Source organism: Pseudopipra pipra, chromosome 8 (assembly GCF_036250125.1).
Source record: "Pseudopipra pipra isolate bDixPip1 chromosome 8, bDixPip1.hap1, whole genome shotgun sequence".
Lineage (NCBI taxonomy): Eukaryota > Metazoa > Chordata > Aves > Passeriformes > Pipridae > Pseudopipra > Pseudopipra pipra.
Window position 1 is genome coordinate 24,104,123 of NC_087556.1, and position 24,792 is coordinate 24,128,914.

Genomic DNA, 24,792 nt, shown 5'->3' on the forward strand with positions numbered 1-24,792 from the left:
AGCGACGCTCGGTGAGGCGACATTCCTGTCGCGGAGCATGCCGGGCGTTGTAGTCCGGCGCCGGGAGAGGGGCGCGCCGGGACGTGGAGTTCGGAAAAAGGAAGTGCTTCGGACACATCCACGGCCGGGAAACCGGTGGATGTTGCGGTCCCAGGGGGAACTGGGCACTTCCACCAAAAACGCTACATCACAATTGGCGGGTTTCCACCTAATAGATTTTTGCACGCTAATTTTTTCTAATAAGAAGGGAGAAAAAGGTGATCCCATCAACTTCTGGAGAGGGCATCTATGACTAAGGAAAGTGTTTTATTGTCTCATCATTTCATGGGATTATCTCTACAAACTGCTGGTCCTAACACATCTGTTGCTTCCGAGAAATGCCTGTTTCTTTGCATTTTTGAGGCACGGCAACCACAAAAGAAGTGCTGGCATAAAGGATACACATCACAGGTATTTTGGTGGTGAACAATGTGTTTCCTCTTGTTTTCCATTGGCTACATGTTCTAAAAGCACTTGAAATGATCGATGACTGAAACACGGGGTCTTGAAATTAATTAAAATGAACTTCCATGTGAGTGAGGAAGGCTGATTCAGAACTCACCTGTCCTGTCCCACATCTCTCCTGCAGATATGGACTTTTCTCCTGTCGTTCCTGCCTTTAGCCCAAGCAGACAATCACAGAATAGGCCAATTTGGAAAGGACCCACAAGCATCGTTGAGTTCAACTCCTGGCCCTGTACAGGACCATTCCCAAGAGTCACACCATGTGCCCAAGAGTATTATCCAAGTGCTTTTTGAACTCTGTCAGGCTTGGTGCTGTGACCACTTCCCTGGGGAGCCTGTTCCAGCACCCAACAATGCTCTGGATGAAGAACCTTTCTCTGATATCTCCCTGGGGCAATTTCAGGCCATTCCCTCAGATCCTGTCAGTGATCACCACAGAGAAGGGATCAGTGTCTGCCCCCCCTCTTCCCCTCATGAGGAACTTGGAGGCTGCAATGAGGTCTCCCCTCAGTCTCCTCTTCTCCAGGCTGAGAGTTTAATCTCAGATATTTACCTGTAGGGATCTTCACCATTCACCTACCGTAAAAGAGGGGCAGCAGTGTGGAGGGCTTTAAATTATTTCAAGGCCGGTGTTGCATCACCTCAGTGAATGCCAGGAGACATTTGTTATGTATATAGGCCTATAAACACGAACCAACCACACGCTTTGCAAGTGTAGTTTTAGGTCGGGAACGAGCCAGACCGTCACTGTGCTTCGCACACGGGTTTCCCTTCCCCATGAGGGAGCCCCTCGACCACCACCCATCGCATCGCCCCGCCCACCTGCGTAACCCCGCCCCTCGACGGCACCTCGCCCCGCCCCCCGCCGTGCCCCTCGCCACCGCTAGAGGGCGCGCTCGCGGCGTGGCGCGCGAGGGAGGGAGAAGAGGCGCGGCCTCCTCCCGCGCCGCGCGTCGCCATTGGCGGAGCCGCGCTGTCACTCACAGCGCCCCGGAGGCGGAGCCCCGCCCCCTCCCGGCGGAGCCCCGCACGGCGTCGCCATTGGCCGAGCCGCGCTGTCAGTCACTCCGCCCAGCAGCAAGCCCCGCCCCCTTCTCCCGCGGCCCCGCGCAGCCGCTTGGGCCGGGCCGGGCCGGGCCGGGAGCGCCGGGCGGGAGCAGAGCGGGGTCGGGACCAGCCGGGATCCGCCGGGACCAGTCGTCTCCAGGACATGGAGGGCGTACGGCAGGGCGGGGGGCCCCCCGCGGGTGGGCCGGGGTCCGGCTCGGGCTCCGCGTCCGGGTCCTTCCCGTCTCTGTTCCCGCCGGGGCTGCACGGTATCTACGGCGAGTGCCGCCGCCTCTACCCTGACCAGCCCAACCCGCTCCAGGTCACCGCCATCCTCAAGTACTGGTGAGGCGGCCTGGATGGGGCCGGGGTCTCGCGTGGAGTTGGGGGAAGCGGTGGGGCCGGCGCCTTGTGTGGGACAGGAGAGGGTTTGCGAGGAGTAGTGGGGTTGGGAGCAGCAGTGGGGCTGGGGACGTTGCAGGGAGTGAGGCCGCGGGGCTGGATAGGGTCCTAGCAAGGGGAGAGGGACCGCGAGTTGTGCCCAGAGTTTGGGGTGAGATGCTCTTGTGGCCGGGATGGGATGGAGGCGTTGGGAATGCATTGGGTGCCCAGGCGGTGTGTTTGGGGGCGTCCTAGGGAGGATGCACTGGCAATAGGGGGGAAGGCTGTAGGGAGGGTTGCAGTGAAGACAGGAGGGCGTATTGGGGCTTCTGGGGTGATTTGAAGGGTCCATGAATGAGAGGTGGCTGATGAAGGCCGTGGCTGGGGCAGGTCGTACAAAAGGGGAGTGTGTGTTACTCATTGGAGGATTCCCACAGAGGGTGAGGGGCTGGAGTTTCCCCTCCTGGGCAGGAGCCACGAGCTCTGTCTTGTATCCGGGAGCTTGGGGTTCCAGTGTGGCCGGCACTGACCGGAGTGATCCCGCATTCCGGCCCCAGGCCGGACACACGCTGTGCATACCCGAAAAGCTCACGGGGCAGTGCCAGCTCCTCTTGGCCTTGCATAGCCATGTGTTATCGCAGACTGTGAATCTGCTGCTCAGTGTCTGCTGACACAGTGTCTGACACCGGGAACAGCCGTTGTTTATGTGGGAGAGTGGCATGAAGGAAGCACTCGGATGTTTAGCTATGGAGTAAGTGTCTAGCATCTAACCTCATGTGAAGAGGAGTTCCTTTTGCTTTTTACTATCGCTTTGCTGCTCAGCCGCCTCTTCTGGGCCTAAGGAGTGCGATAAAGTCACCCCCGAGAGTTTGCTGTACCTGACATTGACCAGTCCCTACTCCACCACTTGGAAAAACTTTAGTCAATGCTCAGCTTCCTTATTTACAGTTCATTTTAACTCTATCTGGTTAGATTCCTGAGGAACAGCAGAATAACATCCTCCCTGATGCTGCTCTGACACACAAGCTATTGCTGTTGGTTTTCACAGTACTGTTAGCCCTTATTGCTTTGGGGGGGGGGTTGTACTTAAACTGACACAATGGGCTGAGATGTTGCAAATCTGAGACTTCAAAATACAAATAATTTCCTGATTGTGTGCATCAGTACTTTGGTGATGGTCTGATCAGTCTGTTTTTATACCCATTTCTAATCTCAGATATTCAATCCTGAGGAGTTTCCAGTCACCTCGATTTGGGAGTCAGCACTTCTTTCCTGTCAACAGCTTAAAACAACACTGACTAGAGTGATGTAAGATCTGTGGGAGTTGAGGGAAATTTAGGTATATATTGAAAAATGGCAGAGACCCTTGTTTGGGAAGAAACATTGGTGCTTGTTTGCTTAAGGGATTGATTAGGATTTCACTTCAATTGGAGCTCAAACACTGGAAAAACTGCTATTGGCAGTAATGGCAGGTTGCAAGTAAGAAGTAATGTGAAGGCCTGTTTATCCTGGCACTTTCCACGTAGTGGTTCTTCCGACTGTCAACTCAGCAGCAAGAGCTGAGAGCTTTGCTTGTAGAAACCAGAGGTGAGATTCTTACTGCTATCCTGTGCAGGAAATTCTTGTGCAAGGTGAAGCCTATGTGGACACTGCACATACTTTCTCTTCCTTTGTAAGGTGAAACTTGGAGCTTGGTTTTGTGAAGTCTGGTAAAATGACTTCTGCCACAGCTCACTCTCTGCTAATCTGTCCTCCTCTGCCCGAGCTGCCAGCTATTAGCTGGTTTAGATTAAAAGAGGAAATTGCTGAACTAAGTTCCCTGCCTTAGGAGAAATATTGTAACACTAAATCAGCTTTTAATTATATGTATCAGTTTCTCTATGGTTAACAGAGGTGTTTTTTTTTTTTGTTCTGGTAGCTGAAATCATAGTCCTCAGCTTGCGTGTCAGAGCAGATCCTTACTATGTAATGTTGGAGAATCTGCAGAACTCCATGCCTATTACATGGAGGAGTTCAGCCATGTGAGTTATTTAATGGAACTAGTCTTTTTTTAAATGCTATTTGCATATCTTGGGAGAGAGTTTGTGATTCAGTCTTTTTGAAGAGTTTCTGGCTGTGTTTATAAAGACCATGTGCTGAGATGAAGTTTTTCTCTATTGATGTCCAGTGTCCGCTTTTATTATAAAACATGGTTGAGTATCTTTAAGTGAAATATCTTGTTGCATATAATTGCTGCTGAAACAAGCAAATATGTACTTTCCTTTGTGACAGGTTTTGAAACAGGCATACTTTGGGCTGGACTGTTGGTTTTTCATCACCTGTCTTGAATTTAGGCCATATATTCAAAAAACAGTGCACTGACCTGTGGTCTGCAGCCACTTGGGGATTGTGGGTTACTTCTGAAGGGTTATCAAAAGGTAGCTGTGAAAAGCAGTCCTGTTGTCACTTGCTGGGAAGTGACTATGAACCATGCATTGAGGACTTCTCAGGGTGAATGAATTGGGAATTTTTGAATTTTTTCCCATTGTGGATCTATTTCCTCTGCCCGCTTTGCATTTCTACTTCCACAGAAACTTCAGAGCGCTCTAAACGTCAGTCAAAAGAAGACTCTTGGTGCAGATGCAAATCCGGGGGTTTCCCCCGAGGCTGCCCTTCTTGTTTGTGAATGAGCTCCATGAATAGAGAATGTAACAAATTTGTACTGTACCTCTGGCTTTGAAGTTCAGCTCTTCCTAATAAAATCCTCCAACGCTTCCAGCTCTTTGTGTGAACCATGTACTGATATGTAGATTGTGATTCAAGGTCGAACCCTGCCACGGCAGCCGTGGGTGGGAGGATGTACCACAATAGGCATCAGTGGCGCCCAACCTTAGAGCAGTGAAACCTGCCACCGAAACTGGATGAATATCTGTGCTGACTAACCTTTGGTGAACCTTGGGTACACTACTAGCTGTGCTCCAGGTAGCTGGCTTAAAGCTCCTGCTGGATGCTCCTGCAGTTGCAGTGGTTCTGGGATAGGTATATGGCTTGGATATGTGTTTTTCAAAATTTAATTAGTCACCACCATTGCAGGCTTTTTGTTTACCTCCTTCCAAGCCTACCAAATTTCTCAGGAAGTAAAGGCAGTCTGCTTGGGTCATCGAGCAGCATGTAAACCAGTGGGTAGTGAACTCTGTCCAGGTCTGCTCTGGACAGGACAGAATTTGACTCCCCTGAGCAGGCTGGTGCCGCATCACTGTGGTCACCTCCTGGGTAGCCCAGAGAAGTTTGGCCTTTGGAAGGAAACACAGGGCTGCTGACAGGAGTGAGAGAGAGGTGTCTGCCTCACCTGGTGCAGTCTAGGCAGGACTTTCCATCTGCATCAAACCTGACAAATACCTTTGAGTAGCCTTAGGGAAAAGCATGTACTTGTGGAACAGTTGCTGTCCTGAAAAAGGGCAGTGTAAGGGTTTGTCTTGTGTGCTGTCCATGTCAGAGTGCTTGTGTCAGCAGTGTTCCAGAACGGATCGTTTGACATCTAAAGGTGTTACTAAACCCAGTTTGGAAGCAGGTTTTCTGCATGTGGGAGGTGCTGGTTGTTTATCAGGTGGTCCCTTCATTGCAAATCCTACACAACTGCTCTGACCACTCACTAATCTCTCATACTGGTTTGCTGGTCAGTGTATATCCATACACTCCCCTTACTCTGGAGTCTTCCCAGTCAGGGTGGTAATTGTGTGTGGCTGCTGCTGTTCACTGCCACTCCTTGGGAATGAGTGTCCTGACTGGAATTTCTTCCATTTGGCTACTTCCATCATGGATCCCTGGGAGCCTGAGCACTGTGGCATTGGTGCCACACTCTGAACAGAACCACCGGAATGGGTGTTTGTGGTAGAGATCCCAGCCTCCACTGCAACCTTGTGCTGGCAAGAGGGAACAAGTGGGGAATGGGTGTGTCACAGGGGACTTGTTTTTCCCTGAGTGTTTCAAACTATTGCTAGATTTTGAGAATGAGTGTTTCCAGGGTGGCTACTGAGAATCAGACTTTGTTCCATCCCGGGTTCTAACTTGCTCACCAGTTTGCCTTTTACTCCATGAAGATGCTGCTTGTCATACGAGAAGGCTGCATAGTTGTGATGTAGCCCTCACCAATGGACTTCTGTGCCATTACTGGGGGTGGGCTACTCATCCCCTCTGTCCTGCCCCAGTATCCTGGGATGCATCCTTGACTGACCTGCTGGGGAAACTGGAACTGGTCTGGAGCCACTGTGGTGGCCTTATGTGACTTCAGAGGGTGGAAGCTGTCCTAGGGAAAGTCACTTGTTAGAAAAAGGCTCTGCTTTTTTTTCCTGCAGCAGTAGGAGGGAGGCAGCACAGCTCACCTGTGGAAAGAGCCTTTAATATAACAGGCTGATATGCTACTTCAGACAGTCTTGAAGGCTGGGCAAAAGAAGGTGGCAGAGGAGTTCGAATAGTGTGTCTCTGCACTAGGGCTGGATCCATCTGTCTAGCCACAGAGACTGCTTGATGGTGATACACAAACCCCCAGGGCTAGCAAAGGGAGCACAGGCTGCCCTGCAACCTGCGGATGATTGTTTCAGGGTCTGAACAGACAATGCAGATGAGGGGAATTAGTGTGGTTTCAATGAAGGGGGGTCATCTTAATTTGGATTTTCTTATTTGGAGCAGTTGAGAGTTTTACTTGAAAACAAAGTGAACTGTAGTCAGGAAACAGTTAAACAGCTGCTCACACTGTTCTGTAACTGCTTGTGGTAGGTGTTTTATGACTGACAGAGTGAACTGCAAGCAAAACAGTGTGGTGTGATCCTTCCCTCAGTGGGGAGTTGTCCTGCCTTGAACAGGCAGATGTGACAGGAGTGGCAGGAGGAGCATGCCATGCTCTCTGCTGGCACACTGGCCTCACTTCCCTGTGCCTTGTAACAGGAAGGGTGGATGCAGGTTGTGGTGATTACTGCTTAACGTGACCTGGCTGTACTGCATTGACTTTTAAGTAATGTTATTTTAAGGAACACGTCCTAGTGTTGAAGCAGGGGATGCAGTGATGCTCTTTACTCATTCTTGATTAATGCAAGTGGTGTATTTTACAAGTTATGATGCTAATTCTTCTGAATCAATGTTTTTCTCCTCCACTCTTTTAACTTCTTTCTCTGTGTTCAGAAGTATGGAGTACTCTCCTCAAAACTTAGCCCTTTCAAATTCTACTTTGAGGAATAGCATCACTTTTTTTGAGGTATGTGCCTCTGGACTGAATTAAGAGGTTGCAATGCAGATACAGCTATTGCTCTTTACTAGTACAGTTTTCCAATTTTCTTTGTGTTTTGTAGAAGCTTTAATATGATTTTTCCAGAGGTTTTTATGCTTTAACTTTTAAAACATTGTAGTATGTTGCACACATGCGCTTTGCCTTCCTGTGCTTGAATCATTCTGGACTTAACCCAACCTTTCTCCTCAATTATTTTTTTTTAGAGGTAACTAGAGCATGCTAATTTAATTTTTGTCACTAGCTGTGTTTAAAACCAGGTCTTTGTACAACCTCTTGTAGCACCTGTGGAGACTTGCTATTTGTCTTGAATAAACTAACTTACCTAGTAATCTTTCTGTTTTTAATGCAGGTTGGGAGGACCTGACCCTCTGGACTATGTTAGCATGTACAGAAACCTGGGAAATCCAGCACTGAATGTTCCTGAGCATTGGCACTACGTCAGCTTTGGGTTAAGTGACTTGTATGGAGACAACAGGGTACATGAGTAAGTGCCATTCAAGTTCTGTAGCTGCATGTTGTGTTTTGTGTTGCATTTTGGGGCCATGTAGGTAAAACCCTGTCCTGCTGTTCATATTATTTGAACAACTGTTTTTCTGCTGAGAATAGCCCAGCCCTGGTCTCACAAAGGATGAGGTTTGCCTGTTCTTGTATGTGGAAGAATTTCTATGTTCCCCTTTGCAGGCTTTGAATGCAATATATTTCTTTTCAGTGTTAAGTCGAGTGTTTTTTTGTTAGAGGATTTTTTTATTTCTTTTAACTGGTTGGGAAATTTTCTTTTAACTGTCTGTCTTGTTGTGTTTTTCACTCTTGGTAGTCTGTTATGGTCATACGCCTAAATCCTGACCCCTCCCTGTGCATGTTAAATGCCTTCCTCTGGAAAACTGCTGTAAGGGCATTTTTGCTATTGCTGGCGCAGCAGCGTTACTGTCAGCAGGCTGCCACCCCAGTGGCTGCTGTATAAAGTGCCAATTTGTGTATTAGAAGCCTAAAATTCTAATTATTTGACTGTCTTTTCTCCAGTAATTAAATTATTATCTTAGCTTCTTGGTATGGATGGTTTCTAGCAGACATTTTGGTTTAGACCAAGCAGGCAGTGTGAGCTAATCTTACCCTTGTCTTTCTTTAATTGACCTTGCTTCTTAACTCCAGTTAAAGTGAGTAGCAGCAGCTAAGCAGACATGATCTCAGGCATGAACATGGCCTTTTATCCAGCCAGAAATGCCACAAAGTTTCTGCTGTTGCTGTTTATTGAAACTCTCTATGCATTGTTTCATAGTTGCAGGGTAAATGTCCTTGATGAATGTTGCAGCAAAGGCCTCAGTTTGCTCACCCAAGCTTTCCTCCTTTTGTTTGTCTTGGTTAAGATTCAGCCACCATTTTTTTTTTCACCCAAATGCTTCTCTTGCAACAGCAGCAGTCAGGCAGTCTCTTTAACCTTACCCATGTCCTCAAGGCAGTTTCTCCTGTTTTGTTTTTCCTCCTTGTGTTTGTGATTACAGAACTGCTTTTCAGAAGACAAGTCTCTTAAGACTGGAGTTTATACAGGACTCTAGTGTCACAGAGATGTGCCTGGGACATTTAACCAACACGTCTAACAACTAACTCCAGTCATTAGTAGCAGGGGCAGAGGAAAAGTAGGGCGAGTGAAAGAAATGAAATTAAAGGCTTCCTTCCCTTGCTTCTGCAAGAGACCCTAGCAGGACATGGTGCCTTTGTTCTCAGATCGTGATATTTCATCTGTGCCACTGAAAATCTGAGGTTGCCAAGATTAGATGACCTATGTTTGCCCACCTTGTGATGAGACTGATTTTAGAGAGAGTAGAGCTGTGCTGACTTATTTTCTTTGGTGACTTGTCAGCCCGAGTTCTTCCCATAATGAGACTGTTCTCTTTGCTCAGACTCTTTTCTGATGGTTTTGGGTGAGAGCGGGGAGTGGACATGAGGGTCTCAGCTGAAGACATGAAGGGTGTTGTGGTTTTATGAATGAAGATGCAAATTCTGTAAAGACACAGCTTCCTTTGTCCTGGTACGTGCTCTGACTTCTCACTCCCAAAACCTGTTGTGCTTTTATAGTGGAAAACTTGGGGTGGAGGATCGAAAGTGTCACACAGGTGGAATGTCACAACTTTACATCACTTCCTGGAATGAGACCTCCTAGCTCTTCATACTGTCATATGGTTTGGTCTGGAAATTTGGATTGGGGTAGTGAGACATGCCTTTTGCTGGTTGCAGGGCACAGGAATTAAACTCCCATCTCTAGACACAAGCTGCAGGTGATTTCCAAGGCTTGCTGAGTGAAGCAGGAGGAAAGCCTGTGCCATGCTCTGGGAGGTCTGAAGTCCCCGACTGCCCTGCCTGGATGTGATCTTGGGTGGAAGCTTAAGGGAGCTGGTGTGCCTTGGCTGCCCCTGGCACCACACTGCCAGAGGCTGCTGCAGCTGGGCACTGCATGCAAATAGTAAGCCATCATTGCTGTGCTGCTTTTGGGATATTGGCTGCAACCTCTTCAGCACAGGCCTGCTCATATCCATCAAAGTGATCTCTGTGCCCTGAGTACATGCATGTGTTTCCCTTCACTCTGTGTGGCTGGAACAGTCTTCCTGGCTCCAGAGCACTTGCCCTGAGATGTTAAGCTGTCTGCAGTCATCTTTAATTTGGCTTCATTCTTGGGGCTACAAAACTTAATACTACTTGTGCTGTCAAGTGGGTGTGTTCTGCTCTTGTGTCCAAAAGTCTTAATATACAATTATGCATGTGGTAGACCTGTCAAGACCTACACATCTCTTAAACACTGAAGCCGAAGTTATCACCAGGTAGGTGAGCACTGTAGACTGCCCGAGAGACGATTTTCAAAGGAGCTGAGCACTTGCCAGCAATTCTTACTCCCAAGAGCAATTGCTGTTCGCCAACTACTCTTGAAATGTGATGGCAATGGGAACTGCACTTCACCAGACCAGACCTAGGTGCACACTGCAGGAATGTGGTGGATTTCCTATGCACTCAGGAAGCTCTTTTTCTCCAACAGGGAATTTAATAAAGCTTTTGTTTAAGAAAATGGGTATCAGTCTCTTTGTTGCTTGAAGGGCTTTGGGGTTCTACTGTCCCAGGTAAAACATGCTGCAGAATGGTTGGCAGGAGCATAGGGTGACAGGGGAGTTGTTTAAATCTTTGCCATATTTCCTTTAAAGCTGGTGTGGCACTGAACTCTGCTCATCTGCCCTGGCCCCTGGAGATAGGAGTGAGTTTTTGGGTTTTTTTGTTTCCCAGCTCTCTCTGCAAAGACTGGAGAGATGGATCTGCTTGTGACAGTCAGCAAGGTTTCTACAATAGGGATGTGCTTCCATAACCTTGCTGTCCTTCATCCTTTAGCAAGGGAAGAATAGTACACTAACAAAGGTCTTTTTAGTTGTCCAGCTTGACTTTGGGTAATGCATAGCTTATTTCTTGTGGGCCTCCTCTGGTAATACAGTACAATCTAGAACAATTATAATGCAGTATTAAATGAAAAGGACTTTTTGATTTTGTTGGGTGAACTAACACTGAATTAGAGGCCCCCGTATTTTTATTTATAATGGAATAGCAAACAGATGTAGCAAATAATGTGAAAATGTTGACTTTAATTTATATTTTTTAATAAGAACCTGAAAAGTCTGAAGTGGAGCTCTCCCTGTGCCTCCTTGTTGACAGATTTATTTTCAGTTAAAGCAGCACTGTTTCCTGCTCTGCTTAAATGTCAGCTATGCTCTGCTTACGGAACTGGTCTGGCTTTAAGAATCCACAGAATAACATGGAAGAAATCTAAGAATTCCAAACAGGGAAACCTTTTTCATTTAAAACCCCTCAGTGTTTCATGGTATAATTGCAACCATGACACCAGCTGTGCTGGGTTGATAGCTCTAAAAATCCTAAATCATGACGTCATGACAGCATTAGGGAACCACAGGCCTTTCGGTGGGATTTCATGCCAAGCTGCTTGCATGGAAATAAGTCTCTCCAGTTGAACATGTTGCACAACTTGAGTGGCAGCAGAATTCCTTCCAGGATGTTTTTGCAAGTTATACTCTGTTTTTAGCGCTTTTTTTATCTCCTTTCAAATCAAAACAAATGTGTAACTTCTTGAATCTATTCAGCAGGGTTAAAGTAGAGCCTTTTATCAGACTGTTCTTGCTTTCTGAGGAGATTCTGCACTGCAGTGGTGAGTGTGTGTGCAGCGTGTCAGCGGGCAGGGACCATCTGGCCAGTTCCGTTGCAGGAGAGGAGATGACGGGTCCTGTGCCCTTCTGCACCCCTTGCCAGCAGCAACACCCACAGCAATGCCAGCAGTAGGGAATGTATCCCTGTGCATCTGCACAAAGCACCGTGCCTCAGCTGGCAATTGCAGAGTCGTGCTCCGATGCCAGGCCGTCGGCAAAAAGCACACACATTTATTTCAGCGCCAGGTGCACCAGAAAAAATCCCAAAGTATGCAGCCCAAATCACACAGGTTTCATAACTTTAAACAACTCTCTAATTACAGATTCAAGGATTACCTCACCTGTTCCAGCCCATTTTCCACCCACCCCCTTGAATTGCTTCGAAGGTCATAAAGCAACCCCTGATGCCAGGCATTAATGTCTTTCTTGCTATGTTCTTCTCTTGACTCCTTGGTTCTGGCACGGCTTCCTGCCTTCTGGAACTGGTTCAAGGCCTAAACCCAGTCCCATGGACCTGTTTTATCGTCTTTCTCGCTTTTTCTGCCTCCTCACAAGTGCAAGCAACCATCTCTGTTTTTATCAAAATTCTTGCCTGTAAAGAATCTTCACAAGAAATTATAAACTATACACTTTCCCTTGAGAACTTCCAACCTTACTAAAATACATGGGTTTTATGGCTAGCACTCTCCTTTTAAAATGCTTGGTCTAAAATACATAAATTCTGTGGCTAACAATTTCTAAAAAAGTACTTAATTTTACAGCTCCACATAGAGAACAGGTGCTTGAGGAAGGCAGCATCAGCAGACTTAGCCAGAATCTGACTCCATCAGTGGCAACATCACTTCAGCTACTGCTGAAGGCCGTCTTTGCATTGGTCTTCACTGACAAGACCAGCCTCTAGGAATCTCTGGCCTAGGAGACCAGGATAAAGGAATGTTGAAAGGAAGACTTTATCTTGGTCAAGGAGGATTGCGTTATAGAACACCAAGGAAAACTTGATATCCACAATCCGTGGGCCCTGATGGGATGCATCCATGAGTGCTGAGAGAGCTGGTAGACAGCATACATAACTAGGCCGTTCACGATTGTCTTTGGAAGGTTGCAGGGGTCGGGAGAGGTGCCTGAAGACTGGAATAAAGGAAATGTCACCTCAGTTTTCAAAAAGGGCTAGAAGGAGGACCCAGGGAACTATGAGTCAGCTTCACGTCAATCCCTGGAAAGGTGGTGGAGCCACTCATTCTGGAGGCCGTCTCTATTTACAGGGATGACAAAAAGGTGATCAGGAACAATCAGCATGGATTCACTAAAGGTGAATTGGGCTTGACCAACCCGGCTTTCCACAGTGAAACAACTACCTGGATGGGTGAAGGGAGAGCAGTGGATATTGTCTACCTTGACTTCAACAAGGCTTTCAACACTGTCTCTCACAACATCCTCATAGGCAAACTCAGGATGAGTGGACAGTGAGGTGGATTGAAAACTGGCTGAACAGCCAGAGGGCCATAATCAGTGGCACAGGGTTTAGTTGGAGGCCTGTCACTAGTGGTGTCCCCCAAGGTTCAATACTGGGCCCAGTATTGTTTAACTTCTCCATCAATGACTTGTTTGAAGGGGTTGATGCCTCCTCAGCAAGTTCACTTATGACACAAAGCTGGCAGGAGGGGCAGACACTGATCTCTTCTCTGTGGTGACCAGTGACAGGATCTGAGGGAATGTCCTGAAGTTGCCTCAGGGAGGTTTAGGTTGGATATCAGAAAAAGGTTCTTCATCCAGAGGGTTGTTGGGTGCTGGAACAGGCTCCCCAGGGAAGTGGTCACAGCACCAAGCCTGACAGAGTTCAAAAAGTGCTTGGATAATACTCTTGGGCACATGGTGTGACTCTTGGGGATGGATGGTCCTGTGCAGGGCCAGGAATTGGACTCAGTGATCCTTGTGGGTTCCTTCCAAGTCAGCATATTCTGTGATTCTCTGATTCTGTGATACCCTAGAATGCTGTGCAGCCCTTCAGAAGGGCCTCAATAGGTTAGCGGGATGGGCAGAGAAGAACTATCTGAAATTCAACAAAGGCAAATGCAGGATCCTTCAACTGGGGAGGAATAACCCCAGACACCAGCACAGGTTGGGGGCTGACCTGTTGGAATTTAGCTCTGCAGGAAGGACCTGGGGGTCCTGGTAGACAATAAGCTGTGCATGAGCCAGCAGTGTGTCCTTGTGATCAAGAAGGCCGATGGTATCCCGGGGTACATTAGGAAGAACATTGCCAGCAGGTCAAGGGAGGGGATCCTGTCCCTCTACTCTGCCCTAGTGAGTCCCAATCTGAAGTGCTGTGCCCAGTTCTGTCCTCCTCAGTACAAGAGAGACATGGAGTGAGTCCATGTGGATGATTAAGGAACTGGAGCATCTCTCTTATGAGGAAAGGCTGAGAGAGCTGGGCCTGTTCAGCCTGGAGAAGAAATGTCTGAGAGGGGACCTCATCATTGTCTAAGTGTCTGAAGGGAGGATGTGAAGAGGATGGTGCCAGACTTTTCTTGGTGGTGCCAAGCAGTAGGACAAGAGGCAATGGGCAGAAACTGACACATGGGAAGTTCCACCTGAATATGAGGAAGAATTCATATTCAACTTCCTGTGCAGGTGACCAAACACTGGAACAGATTGCCCAGAGAAGATGTGGAGTTTCTCTCACTGGAGATGTTCAAGAACTGTCTGGCTGCAGTTCTGTACCATGTGCTCTAGGATGACCCTGCTTGAGCAGGAGGTTGGACCAGGTGACCCACTGTGGTCTCTTCCAGCCTTACCCATTCTGTGGTACTGCAGTGCCAGGATGTGTTCCAGCCCTGGATTGTGCTGACACAGGGGTTTGTAGGGTTGTCCAGGGAGCTAAGAAGGGATGTGCGTTTTCATCAGACTGACTTCTGTCACCAGTTTGCTCTAAGGCCAAGGCTGAATCTTCACTTAACGGTTCTGGCATTTCAGTGCTCACCCTTTTTGTTAACAATTTAAAGAAGTACATGGAAAATGAAAACCATGATGTGATAGAATTCCTGAACACCTTCAATAGTCTTATTTGTATTAAAATTGCAGGGTTGTAATTCAGAGCTACAATAGAAAGCAAAGCTTAAGTTATGACTAGGTTAAGAGATAAGATTTTTATTTGTGGCCTTCCCACATCCCAAGAAGAAACAGATCAGCTGTGTTTTGATGTTTACTACACCATCCTCAGATTGACAAGTGTGGTGGGGTTTGGGGTTTTTTTGGTTTTGTTTTTTTCCATGGTGGCTGGCCAGGAGCTGAAGTGCAGCATCCCATTTGCATAAACCCAAAGAGATTACAGCTGCCTTCATCTCTATTACAGATGCAGGGTACCACCCGCTGAGACAACAGGTTCCAACTTGCTGTGGTCCTTTTGATTTGTGCTGCTTACCATTTGGATCAGGAGGGAGCGGTGCATGCCGGGATAATGTGCTGTCTCTGTGGGTGGTGCCTCCCTATTAAAGGTGAGGGTAAGCATGAGCCTTTCAAGATCTCCAGTCCAGCTTGTGTTCTGCTTGCTTGTATAGATCCTCTGAATGATCTTAACTTGTAAAAGGGCAAGGATGCTTGTTAGAGCCGGGTAGAAGAAAAAGGAGTGCAAAACTGGATCAGGTAACAAATGCAAGGCTTGCAGAGGGGTGGATGTTTTCTGGAAGGCTTTTTCTGAGTATAAAAGGAGTTTGAAAAGAGTATTTAGAAAATAGCCTGAAAGTTGGAACGAGTGCTCTCTTTCTTTTGAGTGCGTGCTGGCTTCTCCTTTGAACCTGCATGAATATGGGACAGAGTGGTGCTGACAGCTGTCACTTTAGTGGCCTCTTAGTTCTGTAGCCTTTCATAAATTTAAAAGCTCACTGCCCTCAGCTTGCCAGCCTTTAGCCTTAAATTTTGCTATTTAATGGGTCCCTAAGTGATTTATAAACCACATGCCTAAAGAACTGCTGAAATATTACACCAAACTCCAAAGTGACAGTGAATGCTTTAAAAATGGTGAAGACTGACTCTGCCCCTCTTTGTTTTCATGAAAATGGGATAAAATAGGGGGCCTTTTGGAAGACAGTAAGTTAGAGAGAGGTGGTGTTTGTTGTGGATCCATATTTTAGACAAGATTTTTAGAGTTCAGTGTGTCTACCTTGAGAGATTAAAGATCAAATCACTTTAGTTTGGGAGTTGAGCCTGGAATTCAAAGAAAATAGTTTAAAAGTCAAGGTTTTCTTACATTTTTCATGGTGTCCAGTTGCTTTCAAGTGTAATGTTGAAGCATATTTCACACAGAGGAACCTGAGGACTTTCTTAAATAATTGCATAGATATGTAAACCCTTCCTTATTCATCCTTGTTTTGTTTTCTAGGCTGTTAGCTCTGAAGTTAAAGGACACCTGCTGTGTCAGGGATGGCTGTGTGGTAGCTACTTCAGCACATGGAACAGGGAAATAAGGTTGAGTACTGGGGACATATCCTCAAACTGAAGATCAGGAAACAGTGGTTCTGTTCCTGGGTCAGATTTTGTGATGCTGATGATGTGAAGGGTTATTTGTAGAGGTTTACAGTCACCCTGAAAGGCTTCTTCTATGTCTCCATAACTTCCTGCTTTGTGTTGCCTTGGCTTCATCTGGGGAAATTGAACTCAAGCCAGTGTACTGAAGAAATCTTTCTTCTTCATACAGTTGCTGGAGGTGGAGCATCTGCCCCAGCTAAAGGGAATAACATGGATGAGGATATTAGTGAGCATCAGTTTAGGAAAGAGGTACAAGAGTTAGGACTTGGAGGAGAGAGAGTCCCAGGTGGGGACCATACTCTGGGCTTCCTTTTTCTTCCTAGGTTTTGTTTGTCTATCAAAGACTGACCACAAATGTAATGCTTATTTTTTGTTTGGTCTTTTGTCTGAGGCAGAGGGAAGGAGAAGGTTCATGGCAAAGTGGGAAGGAAGAGGCAATGGAATTAGGGAGTTCTGTGACAAAAAAAGCTATTTTCTTTTAATGATAGGTTATTTGAGAATCTATCAGAGTTGGAATGAGTAGTTTAGCTGCATGGGGGGACAAGATCTGTTTTTTAATGAATTTGTCTCGTCGATGCTGAAAAGTCAGAGAAGAAACTCTCTAGACTCATTTTGAGTGTAGAAAGCCAAAAAGCACACACAGTTATTGCAGTGCCAGGTCCATCGGAGAAAATCCCAGAGGGTACATCTGGAATCACACAGGTTTCATAACTTTACACCATTCTCTAATTACGGATTCAAGGATTACTTCACGTGTCCCACCCCATTTTCCCCCACAGCATGCCCCCCTCAAATCACTTGTTTTTCCCTTGACTCCTTGGTTCTGGTGCAGTTTTCTGCCTTCTGGACCTGGTTCAAGACCTAAACCCAGTCTTGTCTCATCTGTTTTGTCTTCTTTCTCACTTTTATCATCTCTTCATGGGTGCAAGCAACCGTCTCTGTTTTATCAAAATTCTTGCCTGTAACAAATCTTTTCAAGAAATTATAAACTATGCACTTTCCCTTGGGAACTTCCAACCTTACTAAAATATATGGGTTCTTTATGAGAGCTAAAATATATGAGAGCTAACACTCTACTTTTAAAATTCTTAGTCTAAAATACATAGAATTTATCTATGGCTAACAATTTCTAATAAAGTACTTAATTTTACGGCTAAATTGTGGTTAGATTTTTTCATGCCTATAAAGATAATGAGTTAGACTGAGCTTTTCACAAAATGAAGGTACTTTAAATTAGCCTCTCCTGTGTGGGTTGTCTGGTGTCTGGTAATACAGTTGTGCTTCTACTGAAACTTGATTACTGTGAGCACCTGTACATCCTTCTGTTCTGTCTGGCTGTTTAGTTTTGCGTACTTTGTAGAGATGTGACATTTTGGGGACAAGTCTTCCTTTGAAGGACTTGATTGAATTTGACCAATGAGTTCAAAAATTATGGAGACATTTTAAAGAAGCATATGCACAAATGTGATCTTGTAAAGTTTAATTCTCTATTTCCCAGGCAAAAAAACCCAGTTAAACCAAGCATTATGCCTGTTTAGGTGCCCCACTGAGGGTGTCCCTTGAATGACTTTGCAATACACCAGAACCCTCTAAGCCTTGTGTTTGACTGCTGGAGGCAGACCTCCCTTGAAGCTACGGTCACCAAAGGGAAATATTTTTTCCTCCTCCCAGGCACTGCACACTTGGCTTCCAAATGTCATTTGTTGGCGGTAGTTAGTACCCTTAATGAAATGAAAGATGTGGGCCACCTACGGAGAGCAGCGCTCTTCGTGCTGAGGTCTATCTGTGTTTGCCTGCACAGGTTGTGGGATGAGACTATGCTTGGACTGTGCTGGATTTGGAATGTTTTTTTGAAGCATTGAAGGAAATTCATTTAGCATTTACAAGAAGGACTGCTTTCAATCAAAGAAAATGGGGAAAAAAATTGGAAGTAGGTTTACAACTGAGCATTACTGAAGGCAAGCCCCACTTCCTGTTTAATAGTGCATCTGCCTGTACATCCCAGTAAGATGAGCCTCTCGCTGCCATGCAGGGGAAGGGACATAGTGCTCAAACTGGATGATTTTTTTTTTTTTTTTTTTTTTTTTTTTTGGCCAGCAGAACTTCCACATTTATGATCTTGGCACATGGAAGGAGAGTTGATCTGAGACAGAGCTTCTTTACTCTCACCTCCCAACTGGGTTAGTGCTGGATGATGTGGGAGAGCTTTCAAACTCTGCTCTCCCATCAAGTTCAGCCTACCAGGAGGAGTAGTAACTGGGGAGGATCAAAATTGGGTCTTCTGGTGAAAGATTGCTTTATGAGATAAAGATCTGTTTAGGATGTTCTAAAAATTAAGAATTAAAAGATTTTTTTTTTTCAGTGGGACATGAAGGTAAAAGCATTTTTGAGCTGTGTGGCCATACCAGCTGCCAGATCAAAGGATAGTTGACTTTTTTAATCGATTTGCTCCCTGGAATAGGGGTACAAACAAAGTGGATGTTTGAAGAGGTAGAGCTGAATGTTATTAATCCCCTTTTTTTTTCCTCAACCCAGATTTAGTGGTGGGAACATGCCTTCTGGACTAGTACTAGAATAGTACATGTTACTTGATGAGACAATGGTTACAATTGGTAGCAACAAATAATTGGTAATAAAGTTGCCAATGTTATTTGATATTTAAGCTACTGGTGTTTCTCTCTTCTAAGCTGGAAACTCCATAGCGATTCCCTAACTCCCCTGCCTCTCTACTGTCATCTCAATTTTGAATCGAGGCCCAATAGGCAGTGACACCAGGCTAACAAAAGAGGGCTGCAAATCTTGGTGGTCTCCCATTCAGATGGTATTCCCTTCCTTGGACAAAGGGGTGACTAGGGCTCCTGAGTGCCACTCTGCCTCCAGGGTTGGTAAACAAGGAGTGGATCGCTGGTGGGAGGCATTTTTTGATCACTTGACAAAGCTGGGTAGATGGGATACCACCTGACAAAGGGCTGAGGTTTAAAGGAAGATTTTGCAAGGGCTCTTAAGAACAAAAAGGAAGAAAAAAAAGAGGCCAAAAAACTGGCTTTTTTTGCAGGCTGTAAACAGGGTGGGCGGAGGTGAAGGGGGACCCAGCCATTCTTGGGGAGCTCTGATTTAAGCTCGGAGGATAGAGACAAGGGAATGAGGGAAGGGTGCACAGATGGCTCATTGTTTTGTCTAGCTCAGCATTCTTGCACTGCCTAAGCGAAGGGCAATTGTTTTAAAATCCTTTATGCAAAGAGTGCTCTTTGCTTTCCAGCTATCCTTGGTCCCTGTAAACTGTAAACTAGAGGGGCTGGTCTTTAGCACCCATTTATTTTGGATGGTCAGTGCTCTGTCCAAGGGGCTCTGGGCAGTTGCTGGGCTGCTGGAGTGAGAGGAAAGAGTAGGTTTCTGGGAAATGCACTGCAGCATCTGGGGACAAGGCGAGAACAAAAGGATGTGCACGGAGGGACTGATGCAGAGCACGGTCTGGCTCAGGGGCCTTTACCAAAACTGTAAAATGCATCATGAAACTGGCACATACCTTACCTGCAATGATATCTGATGTACAGTATAGTTTTCTGATAGGGTTTGGGGGTTTTTTGTAGCAAATAATTCATTAGTATATAGATATACTGCCACTTCTATACTGCTATTCTTTCTACCTCTCCAGTTGCACTGGCACAGCTCCTTCCCCTCCTCCCCTGTGAATTGTTGTGGCCTTTCTGGAGCAGGGGCCCTTTTTGGCATAGTCGACAAAAATAAACCATAAAGGCAGCTGTTGTTATGAATAAGGCTCAACAGGGGAATTTTACCAGTAGAACTACGGCAATATAATTATACTGGTAGACTAGTTACAGTAAATTTCCTCATGAAGACAAGCCTTAAGTTGACATTTCCTAGCTAAGTTGAATCCATATGTATAACCTTATTACGCAAAAATAACATGTCTCTGGGCCTTGAATTCCTTTTTACCCAGAAGAGTAACATTAAGCAGAAAAGCAAAGAATTTAGTGTTCAGAGATAGATGAGGGATTTTCTGTAGCAGAGTGGCTGTGATGAGCTGTACGCTGAACTCTGTGTTTTACTGGGCTGATTATTCCTCCTAAAGTGGTCAGGAACGTGAGGAGCGTGTTTCTGCTTACTGCACTAAAAAGCAGTACTGAAATATGCTGTAACCTGACATCTCTCTCCCAGCTTTATTCCTGTTTGAAAGACAAGCTGAGCTATTTTGCAATTTCCATAACTGAAGTGGTTTGGCTGAGAGGCAACACTATTCTGCCACTATTAGAATCTTTAGGGGTAAGCCTGGAGCCACTGAAAGGAAGGTGGGGAATGATGATTTCTTTCCTCTTTTGTTTGATTTTTAAGAAGCAAAGACCTATTTTATCCTTTTGGATTTTGTCTTACAACAAGAGGAGTTTGTGTGATGTTCACAAGCCAAGTGTTTATTTCTATAGAACAAAAATATCAGCCTACCTCTGGAAGTTTCAAATGCTTTAAAGGAAAGATAGTCTTACAGGAGAAGCTTAACATTTAAAGGCCGATTGAAAAAGAAAGTATCTAGAGTAGACTTTTCATTGCAGCTGTCTCGTGTTTCCCTTTTGGGAGTCTTTAACCAGCAATCTGGTGCTTTCTTTTCCCTGCAATTACAGCATAAGCTCCAAGGGCCTTTCGTTGCCTGTTTAATTGATTAAGATCTCTCATGGTGCTCATCAGTATATTTTTGAGTGTACCCTTTGCAATGAAATGAGACTATGTAACAGCTCCTCAGGTAAGGCAGTATTGTCTTGATTTCTATAGCTAATGAAGTGAAAGATCAGGGATTAAATTCCAGATCCATCATGATCAGAAAATCATAGAATAGTTTGGGTTGGAAGGGACCTTAAAAGATCATCTAGTTCCAACTCCTCTGCCATGGGCAGGGACACCTTCCACTAGACCAGGTTGCTCAAAGTCCTATCCAACCTGACCTTGAACAATTCCAGGGACAGGACAACCATAACTTCCCTGGGCAACCTGTGCCGGTGCCTCACCAGCCTCACAGTAAAGAATTTCCTCCTAATATCTAATCTAAACCTACCCTCTATCAGTTTAAAGCCATTCCCTCTTGTCACATCACTACATGCCCCTGTCAAAAGTCCCTCCCCAGTTCTCTTGTAGCCCTTTTAGGAAGGTGCTCTAAGGTTTCCCTGGAGCCTTTTCTCCAGGCTGAGCAGGTCCAACTCTCTCAGCATGTTTCCAGCCCTCTGAGCATCTTCATGGCCCTCCTCAGGACTCACTCCAACAAGTCCATTTTCTTCTTATGATGGGAGACCCAAAGCAGCACTCCAGCTGGGATCTTGTAAGAGCAGAGGGGCAGAATCACCTCCCTCAACCTGCTGGCCACACTTCCTGTGGTGCAACCCAGGGCATACTTGACTTTCTGGGCTGCAGGCACACATTGCCAGGTTTTCATCAACAATACTTGTGCCCACAGCCTCCTTAAAATCTGTTGGATTTCAGGCTTCTAAAGCTCCTAAATGCCTTTTATGCCTCAAGCTCATTTATTGCGCAGTGGAGAATGAATTATATGCGAGTTCTAAAAATGTACTCAAGGGTATGCTAAAGTTTTTTCTTGTGTGATTTTTCTTAACATGTTCTTTAGCCAGCAGGAAAGTAATGGGTGACACCAGTGTTTATATTCTATGTAACATAATGGAGCCCTGATCCTCACTTGAGACCTTTAGGCAATGCTGAAAAAAAATAACTCTATCTGTCACTGTAGTTTCTGGCTTTGGGTTTTTCTCTTGTTCTTCCCACTCTCCCATACTGCTTTTGAAAGCCGCTTTTGTTATGCGAATGGTTCCTCCCGGCAGCTGCAGAACTTTCCACAGCAGGAGCTAGGAAGGAGCCAGCAGACACTGCAAGGAAAGTTGGTGCCCTTCTCCCAGCTGCTCACCAAGCACAGACAGCAGTGCTGTCCTTCCCAGCCACACAGGCTCAAACTGGCCCTTTGCTTATGTTCTCTTGCCTGGTGAGGTTGCAGCTGAGCCCTTAGGTGAAGTTGTGGAGGTGCATTACCATTCCCTGTGTATCAGAGCTGAGGATTCAGTTCCTATATGAAACAAGATCCATGTGCAGATGAAAGGTTGTGTTCCCTAGTGCACTGTGTCGTGCAGTGACTGTGTGCTTTGTTTGCAGAATCACCTTCAGCTCAGGCCAAACGTGAGCACTGTTCTGCTGGACCATGTAGAAATGAAGGATGAGTAGTTCTGAGGTGCAGCATAGAGAGCTTAAGTAAAATGTTAAAGTACAGATCTTTATAAGTTTTGTATTTCACTGGTGCCCTGGCCCTTGTTCTGTGAATGCAATAGTAAATCCTTATTGTACTCCTAGCCTTTTCTTTCCAGATCCTTTCAGTGGGCATTAAGATGATGCAGCTCTGCCGGAACTTCCCCAGACCATTGCAGTGAGACTGTTTGCACTTTCTTTGCCAAGAAGCACAGCCTCACTTGTGGTGCTGGTTGTGGTGGTTCAGAAACTGCTCTCAGGGACACCTGGGCTGGGTTGGGACTGGTTCTGCTGGCCATGAGGTGGGAAACCGTATTGGTGGCTCTGTGGAGAAATGTGTGAGCCCTTGAGCTGAAACACATGATCAGTACTCTAGTTACTTAATTTCACATAGATTTATTTATTTTTAATAAGTTATTTTGGTAATCATGAGGGTGAAATGGTTTGATCTTCTCAGTTTAGCTATGACTGTAATGGGAGAGTAAACCATCACCTACTGGTATAGCTCATCCATGCACCATAAAATCAAGAAAATAAAATGTAAACTGCTCTCATGTGAACATCTTTTGCTGGAGTGGGGAGTGACACATCCCATGCAACCTCCTGTTTCGTATTTTGTTGTTTTAGTTATTTCCCTTGTTCATTTGTCCATGCTGTGCAGAATGTGGAGTTAATTTCCCAGTTTTTGTGACCTTGATAAGTGGAGTATATAAGCATTTCCTATATGGTGAGTGTGTCACATTGCTCTTTGAAGCAAGGAAGTATCATTATTTACATCTGAAAATCAAATTCCTGAGTAACTTGTTGAGGAGGATGAGAACTTTGTAGCAGACAAGAGATTCAGACTTAGCTTGCATGGGTGCTATTTTAGCACTTTAAGAGTCATCTGAAGTTTCCTGAGTTAGTAATGAAGCAGATTGATCCTTTTGGCACCAATAGGGCCTTTGCAGCCTTTTCTTCTTGTTCTACCTGCACTATCTCTATGTGTGTGACTGTGTGTTGGCACTCTCCAGAGTGAGACAATAATGCTTCCAAGCCTCTAGAGCTCAAACGAATTAACCTCCAGCAGCTAAACATGATCCTGTCCTCCTTCCAAATGCTACTGCTTTCATGACAGGGACAGCAAGCAGCAACCTCAAAGAAGCAACCCCTAAACTGCCTTAACTTGCAGCCCAACACATTAAAGTGACCAGAAAACTGATGGTGGTTTACTTTAACATCCTAGGCTGAAGATAGTGTAGTTCAGGAGCTGTTTCCCATGTAGCTGGGCAGAAGCTGAATACAGTAACCACTGCTCTCAAAACGAGTTTAACTTAAGTGTTTGAGAATTACCAGCTGTGGGTCCTGCCAGCTCAGTTCTGGATACAGGGTACCAGTAGTAAAAGTTCATCCCTGTGTTCTTGGCTGTGATGCTTCATAGGATCACTTGGGTTGGAAGGGACCTCTGAAAGTTTCCAACTGATGCTTTCTCAGAGGGCTGACTTCCCTGGATTGCATCACTGGATCCTATTCCAGAGTTTGATCACTATCTAGTGACATTACATAAGACAGTTATGTCTACAGAGTTAGGAATAAGGTTAACTTGACTCTGTAGTATGAAGGTTTAGAGGAAAAATCAATTTATCTGTCGTGTCAACATTTGTTATTTACAGAAATGATTTTGTAAAAACAAAATCTAAACTATGAGTCTGCAGGCTTCAGGGGCAAGATTGTCACCAGATGAGTTTTGAAGAAGCTGAATAGTAAAATCTTTGAAATCTGTGTTGTGTATATGTGAGTGAAACTGTAACTTGTCTCCTCTTCCCCTCTGCCTTGTAATAGCCCTTCACTCTCTGAATGGTAGGTCAGTGAATCACAGCTCTATTTTCATACTGGCCAGCACAAATCAATTCACAAATTTTACTCAGATCGATCTCAATGTGAGCTTTCTAAGTGGATCCTAGATGAGCATTTCAGAAAACTGAGAAACCCATCACCAAATAACTGCAGAGTGAGTGCCTCTGCATATGTTTGGATTTAGATGTTGGAATAAATCTCTAAAAACAATTTAACTTGCTGTTTCTAGAAGAGTTTTCCATTTGGTTGATGGCTTACACATTTGATATGAGGTACTGCAAGAGAAAGCTCTAAGCAGCAGCTGCCATGGACTGACATCTCTGAGCACTATGTCACTTGCTTTCTAACCTTGATTTTATATGAAGAGAAATCTTTGAACATGGGTTCCTATTATAGTTGTATTTGCCCTGCTTGTGCTTGATTTTTCTTAAATCGAGCTAGAAAGGAGCCCAGTAAGATCGTGTGCACAAGTTTGGGGTGGCAAGAGCTCATGGAATTTCCTGTTGAGCACTGTGAAGAGATAACCATCTGACATCCAGATAACCACCCCTGCTTCTCTCAAATGTCTTTATGTGAAGTGATGCTTTTTTGAATGCCAGGAAACAATCCAGGAGAATATGTGAGTAAGCAGGTAGGTTTTGATTGAAATAACTTTTCTGGATACTTTTTAAATCTTTTATGTTAGGGGGCTGCTGTGACCGTTTTCTTATGAAATTGCTTCACAGGAGCCTCCCAGCTTGCCGCCGGGGTTCTCGGATGAGAGTTTTATACTGTTTGACAGCTGCACTA

General features: G+C 45.4%; 1 protein-coding gene across 4 annotated transcripts in view; it reads left to right on the forward strand.

Moving 5' to 3' along the window:
* Positions 1-1,598: 1,598 nt before the first annotated feature.
* The window catches only part of SUFU (SUFU negative regulator of hedgehog signaling), a 98,770-nt gene continuing 75,576 nt past the window's right edge, over positions 1,599-24,792 (forward strand). For 2 of the 4 annotated variants that reach the window (XM_064663170.1, XM_064663171.1), the window contains exons 1-2: positions 1,599-1,896; positions 7,545-7,679. In XM_064663170.1, coding sequence (XP_064519240.1) covers positions 1,715-1,896; positions 7,545-7,679 — 317 coding nt within the window. In that variant the 5' untranslated portion in view covers positions 1,599-1,714. The remainder of the gene's footprint in view (positions 1,897-7,544; positions 7,680-24,792) is intronic. The other 2 variants (XM_064663168.1, XM_064663169.1) reach the window with 1 other exon arrangement.